The sequence below is a fragment of the Sinocyclocheilus rhinocerous genome, unplaced genomic scaffold (assembly GCF_001515625.1).
Source record: "Sinocyclocheilus rhinocerous isolate Xijiao unplaced genomic scaffold, SAMN03320098_v1.1 scaffold3243, whole genome shotgun sequence".
In the NCBI taxonomy this organism is placed as follows: Eukaryota; Metazoa; Chordata; class Actinopteri; order Cypriniformes; family Cyprinidae; genus Sinocyclocheilus; species Sinocyclocheilus rhinocerous.
The window spans coordinates 6,497-13,861 of NW_015636692.1; the positions used below are offsets into that span (position 1 = coordinate 6,497).

Genomic DNA, 7,365 nt, shown 5'->3' on the forward strand with positions numbered 1-7,365 from the left:
ACATGAAAATTACTAAAAATAAGAAATAGGCTGCCAGTTTACCTTATCTGGATTTTTAGCTCTTTAGCTTATTTTAAAGCTTGTTTTGTTTTATTTTAAGTGTGTTGAGGCCCCTAGTGGGTCATGGGCCCCTTTCAAAATGTATGTAGACTATGGTAAGACCAGAGGTGGAAAGTAACAAATTACATTTACTCGTGTTACTGTAATTGAGTAGTTTTTTTGTGTACTTCTACTTTTTAAAGTAATTTTTAAAATCTGTAATTTTACTTTTACTTAAGTATATTTTATTTGAAGTATTGTACTTCGCTACATTTAAAAAAAAATTTTCCTCCAAAAATCAGCATGATTACATATAGATTTTTTTTTACAACAGTTCAATAAACAAGAAGTTAATTAAGAGACTTGCATTTTAGACACCATATTGCCTGTTTTTGCTCTATTTCTCCAACAAAAATAATTCCAAACACAGCCACCATCTCTGAGCAACATGACGCTGTTTTGTTCCTGAATGATTCAACTGTTTAAATGATTCCGTTCAATCGCAATGACTCACTTATTAACAGTGACTTGCTGCCACCTACTGGAGGTTTTAATTTCACATTTAAAATATCTTTTGATTTTTTTTTCTTAGAATTTCAAATGAGTATTCAACATTTTATGTCTTATATTTTTATTTACAAATATACATTTGTAACTGCAGGTTAAATGCATTCATGTCCTGCATTAAACAGTGTGTAAATGCATGGTCCAACCCTGCTCCAACACACATAGCATGTAGTTTTCAAACAAGCCTAAATGATTAGATTAGCTGGATCAGATGTGTTTAATTAGGGTTATATCTAAACTGTGCAGGGCTGAGTTTGACACCCGTGGCGTATCCCATTTTTGCCTCCCTCCCACTGTTAAAATGTAACTAAGTAACTTTTACTCTGAGTACATTTTAAATGAGCTACTTTTTACTTTTATTTGAGTAGATTTTTAGACCGGTACTTTTACTTGTACTTAAGTAAAATTTCATTAATGTAATGGTAATTTTGAGTAGAATATTTTCGTACTCTTTCCACCTCTGGGTAAGACTGGTTTCCGCAGTCATTACTAGAGTTATTAATGTAAAAAATTACATTTTTACATTTCATGAGCAGAATTTGTGCATGCATGTGCTTGCTGTGGAGTTGTGGTGACCGTCCCATTAAGCCATGAGAACAGATCTGCAGCACAGACGGGTCTACCACTGAATCACGCACGTACCTTCTCTTTGGCTCGCAGCTCATCAAACATGTTCTGGATCTCGAGTTTCCAGTCCTCCTGGAGCGAATGGAAGGAGTCCTGCGGCATCTCGTCCATCACCTGTTCCTCCAGAGCCGTCAGCTGCTGCAGGATGGAGGAGAAGCTGGGCCGCCGGTGAGGATCCTGATCCCAGCACTCTGACACACACACATTTATTAAAATATCACTATTAGAACTTCTGATTGGATGACATCTCATCGTCTCTGTACTCTGCACTGTGACAGTAAATTGGAATCTCATCTAATCCCATTTAAACACACACACACACACACACACACACACAGAGAGAGACACAGAGACACATACACACACAGAGAGACACAGAGACACAGACACACAGACACATAGACACACACACACAGAGAGAGACACACACACACACACAGAGACACGAACACGCAGACACAGACATGCAAACACACACACACACACACACAGACACACACAGACACACACACACACACACAGAGAGACACAGAGACACACACACACAGACACATAGACAGACACACACACACACACACACACAGACACACACACAGCGTTAGATGATTCTGACTAATTACACACCATACTGCATCGCTCACTGCACATATTCAGCTCAATATTTCTACTCTTCATTTGCACTTTCTCCACCTCAAACCTTGCACTCTTCTACAGAAGCATAATATTTGATATATACACATTTATTAAAATATTGCTATTTGCACTTCTGATTGGATGCTAACTGCATTTCATCGTCTCTGCACAATGACAATAAAATTCAATCTAATCTAATCTAATACTATTATAGTTTTTATTCATATTTTGAATTAGCTTTTATTTGTTCAGTTTTCCTTTTAAATGTAAAGTTTTTTTTAGTAATTTTGTTGTGTGTTTTATTTTATTTTATTTAAAAAAATTTTTTTATATATATTTATATATATATAATAACAAATATTATAAAATACAACTATATAGATTTTATTAATTTTGACTTCAGTTTTAGTTATTTTAGCACATCAAGTTAAACTGGATGAAATTGTTGCCTTGGCATCTAGCTGAAATAAAATGTTGTGTGTATATATATATATATCTCAATCAAGTTCATTTTACTTCAAGTAATATTTTTATTTTTTACATTTTTGAATGTTTTTATTTTTATATTTTCATATATTATATTATTTTAGTTTCATTTGTAATAATTTTTGTTTTGTGTAATTTTTATTGGTTTTGTTTTGTTTTAAATGTCCATATATTGTTTTATTAATGTTTAACTGAACACACATGTTAAACTCAATGAAAATGAGAAATGTCGCCTTTGAAATTAGCTGAAATAAAAAAAACATTTAAGGATTTTTAAATATTTTATTTTATTAAATATATATTTCATTTTAAGTTAAAATTGATTTTCTTTCAAGTAACTGAATCTTTTTTTATGGTTTTAATTTTAATTTTCTGTTTTTTAGTTAAAGATTGTGCACCTAAAAGGCTCTTGCTTTGAAAAATGTATTATTATTTAGATTTAGTTTTTTGCTTTGGCTGTTAGAGGTAATGTATGAATAAACCCACCGGACATGAGCTGGGTGAAGGGCTCGGGGCAGGTGGAGGGGATGGGAAGGGTCAGTTTGTTCACAGCGACTCCGTAAGCCACAGCCAGACCATCGATCCCTCTGTAAGGAGCCTCTCCGGTCAGCAGCTCCCATAATAACACACCATAACTACAGACAGACAGAGAGACGGCCCACAGCCGCTTTATATAGCGTCTAATTACAGCATGCACACACACGACCGCTGCCAGGCTTCAGGAGGATCTCTGATGTTCTCTGCAGAGGAGAGCGTGAAGCGCTGAAGCCGTGCATCTCATCGGTGTCTGTGCTGATCAATCTAAAGCCGTTAATCTGAGCGCCGTGTCCCAGGCCAATCAGCTGCTTCAGAACAAAAGCACCCGTAACTTCAGGCCTCCAGACATTGCCGGCGGTGGATCAAACTACTGTTTCAATTAATATTCAGATATTTGAATATGCTTTAAAGCCCCGTTTGCAGCGCTGACACAGAGTGAGCTCATCTGAACACCACACCGGAGAAAACGATCAACATCAGCTCATTAAACACTCGAATATTTATCGCAGCTCACAAAACCTCAAACTTACAATGCATGATTACAGAATATTCAAAATATGCTATGATAAAAGCTGATGATGTTCAGGTGTGTTCAAACGGTGTGATTTTATTGTCTCATCGATGTAACATTTTTTCTTAATTAAGTGGTATTAAATTTACATTATATTTACAGTATGCTTTGATATGAATATTACAGCATTTAAAAGCTCAAAAAAGGCTTTTCATGTCTGATTAATTATAACCGCTATAAAAGTTCATACGGTGCATTTAATGCATGGTATACAAATTAGTACAGAATTTTGCAGCCGTTTCCTGAGCTTTCTGACATAAAATCACACTATTTAAAAGTGATTTTATGGCTCTTTCATTAGTGCATGTAATACATTATTTATCAGTGCATTGAGTTGCGTTGTGAATTCAAAACTTTCGCTTACAGACATTTTGCAACATCAAATTGTACCCTTATATAAATTTTGCCTAAACGAAATGGCTTTTATTTTTAGTTTCAGCTAACGGCTTCTTAAAGTCATGTTGAAGTATGGGATGAAATGATAACTCATTATGACTATCAGTGCTTGAGTAAAATATGATTTGTTCAGGCTCTTTCATGCAGTTTGACACTCTAGGACTGAATTTCCCTTTTCATCAGAGCTTCATGTTTAGCTCCTGCTTTCAGCGATTATTAGGTAATTATGTAACAGTGGCAGTGAGTTAATCATATGATCTCTAGTAGTGGGTTAACCGGTAATTCCTGAAGTCTATTAACTGCAATAACCACGACTCATCAACATCTAGAATAAAGCCTCAATGACAGCATGTACAGTTTGTTATGGAGCGCTTTCAACCTCGGAAAACCTCATCATTCAGCATTTTCTGTGTATTTCTGCAGTGCAAGAGAAAGCGCGTGCAAATGGTTGCCAGGTTGTGGAGAAAACGTAAACGCAGAGCTGAAAATAATAAGATCATCAGCACTTTGTCCAAAGTGTAAGAGAGAGTGTGTTAATGGTTGCCAGGTTGGGAAGAAAAATTAAACGTTGAGTCGTTTTAAGAGAAAAGCTCTGATTGGGGGATTTAAACTATTGAAATCTGGCAACCGTATGAAAACTCATGAAGGTCTATATCATTTACTCCTTTTTTGCTGAAGAAAATATAGAGAAATTTTGAATGCAGAGCGTATTTTAAAAATAAAACATTTTAGTCTCATGTTTTTCCATCAATGACATTGCCTTAAGTTGCATTATGTTTAATGATGTCAGTGTCGTCTCGTCTTCATCACGGAAAGAAGGTCGAGTATTTTTGGCCATAGCTTCTGTTAATGAAGTGAGCACTGATCTCACCTCCAGATGTCGCTGCCCTTGGAGAAGGTGGATGATTTGATGACCTCCGGTGCCATCCAGGCGTAGGTTCCCGCCGTGCTCATCTTCGTCGTCTTGTGCCACTCGCGCGCCAGACCGAAATCTGTGATCTTCAGGGTTTTGCCCTCGATGCTGTCCTTCTCCACAGGCTCCGCCAGCAGAACTGACACACACACACACACACACAGAGAGAGACAGACGTCAGAAATACTGTCTCTATAATGTTTTCCCTCTGAAAACAATGTGCCATCGTACAAACACAAACCACACAACAGCAGCAGCAGACACACACAGATATATATATATATATATTAGGGCTGGACGATATGGCCAAAATTGATATCACGATATATTTCTTAATTTCGGTCGATACGATATAATTTCGATATCGATATGAACGCTATTAATCTGAAATAGAAATCTTTTGTAACATTATAAATGCCTTTATCATCACTTTTGATCAATTTTAAGCATCCTTGCTAAATAAAAGTATTAATTTCTATAATTTCTTTCCCCCTCTAAAAGAGTTGGGTTAAGAGTGGGCTTCTTAAGTAGTGGGGTTATACAAGCCTGTTTAAATGTTGAGGGAACATTTATGTGTCAACACATCCCACCGCTGTATGGCCAGATGAGACGCAAACTACGGTTTCTTGACTGGATAACCAGTGTCTCGCTAGTAAAGTTTTAATGGATGAAGACTGCAATCAAGGTAAAGACGATTGCGGTGGCGTACAGGAGTTGTACAGTACAGTAAGCACGTGCGAGTCCATTATAATAATGCGTGTATGAGTGCTCTTGACGCACTGATCGCACATTGTATTTATGCACAGGCACAGACATTTCCGTACATTCACGTTGTTTCCACACACATTCACGATAATGTTTTGATTTGTCATGTTTATGTTGCTGTGTTTAGTTATACGGAAATGGATCCGTGTACTGTACAGGTGCATCTCAATAAATTAGAATGTCGTGGAAAAGTTCATTTATTTCAGTAATTCAACTCAAATTGTGAAACTCGTGTATTAAATAAATTCAATGCACACAGACTGAAGTAGTTTAAGTCTTTGGTTCTTTTAATTGTGATGATTTTGGCTCACATTTAACAAAAACCCACCAATTCACTATCTCAACAAATTAGAATACTTCATAAGAACTTCATACTTCAATAAAAAAAACATTTTTAGTGAATTGTTGGCCTTCTGGAAAGTATGTTCATTTACTGTACATGTACTCAATAACTTGGTAGGGTCTCCTTCTGCTTTAATTACTGCCTCAATTCGGCGTGGCATGGAGGTAATCAGTTTGTGGCACTGCTGAGGTGATATGGAAGCCCAGGTTTCTTTGACAGTAGCCTTCAGCTCATCTGCATTTTTTGGTCTCTTGTTTCTCATTTTCCTCTTGACAATACCCCATAGATTCTCTATGGGGTTCAGGTCTGGTGAGTTTGCTGGCCAGTCAAGCACACCAACACCATGGTCATTTAACCAACTTTTGGTGCTTTTGGCAGTGTGGGCAGGTGCCAAATCCTGCTGGAAAATAAAATCAGCATCTTCAAAAAGCTGGTCTGCAGAAGGAAGCATGAAGTGCAAAATTTCTTGGTAAACGGGTGCAGGGACGTTGGTTTTCAAAAAACACAATGGACCAACACCAGCAGATGACATTGCACCCCAAATCATCACAGACTGTGGAAACTTAACACTGGACTTCAAGCAACTTGGGCTATGAGCTTCTCCACCCTTCCTCCAGACTCTAGGACCTTGGTTTCCAAATGAAATACAAAACTTGCTCTCATCTGAAAAGAGGACTTTGGACCACTGGGCAACAGTCCAGTTCTTCTTCTCCTTAGCCCAGGTAAGACGCCTCTGACGTTGTCTGTGGTTCAGAAGTGGCTTAACAAGAGGAATACGACAACTGTAGCCAAATTCCTTGACACGTCTGTGTGTGGTGGCTCTTGATGCCTTGACCCCAGCCTCAGTCCATTCCTTGTGAAGTTCACTCAAATTCTTGAATCGATTTTGCTTGACAATCCTCATAAGGCTGCGGTTCTCTCGGTTGGTTGTGCATCTTTTTCCTTCCACTCAACTTTCTGTTAACATACTTGGATACAGCACTCTGTGAACAGCCAGCTTCTTTGACAATGAATGTTTGTGGCTTACCCTCCTTGTGAAGGGTGTCAATGATTGTCTTCTGGACAACTGTCAGATCAGCAGTCTTCCCCATGATTGTGTAGCCTAGTGAACCAAACTGAGAGACCATTTTGAAGGCTCAGGAAACCTTTGCAGGTGTTTTGAGTTGATTAGCTGATTGGCATGTCACCATATTCTAATTTGTTGAGACAGTGAATTGGTGGGTTTTTGTTAAATATGAGCCAAAATCATCACAATTAAAAGAACCAAAGACTTAAACTACTTCAATCTGTGTGCATTGAATTTATTTAATACACGAGTTTCACAATTTGAGTTGAATTACTGAAATAAATATATATATATATATATATTGCGTTCTGCAAGTGAACAACACCTTGTGGTGCCATCCCAAAGAGGCACAAAATCTCTATCACGGACCTTTTCCTGGACTGTGCCCAGCTGGTGGAATGACCTCCCGATCTCAATTCGAA

At 37.5% G+C, this 7,365-nt stretch overlaps 1 protein-coding gene across 1 annotated transcript in view; it reads right to left on the reverse strand.

Moving 5' to 3' along the window:
* Nucleotides 1-1,105: 1,105 nt before the first annotated feature.
* Nucleotides 1,106-7,365, reverse strand: part of LOC107748023 (mitogen-activated protein kinase kinase kinase 11-like) — a 20,767-nt gene continuing 14,507 nt past the window's right edge. Inside the window, exons 2-4 of the mRNA XM_016562670.1 lie at nucleotides 4,728-4,908; nucleotides 2,839-2,987; nucleotides 1,106-1,424 (exon numbers count right to left, since the gene is read on the reverse strand). Coding sequence (XP_016418156.1) covers nucleotides 1,237-1,424; nucleotides 2,839-2,987; nucleotides 4,728-4,908 — 518 coding nt within the window. The 3' untranslated portion in view covers nucleotides 1,106-1,236. The remainder of the gene's footprint in view (nucleotides 1,425-2,838; nucleotides 2,988-4,727; nucleotides 4,909-7,365) is intronic.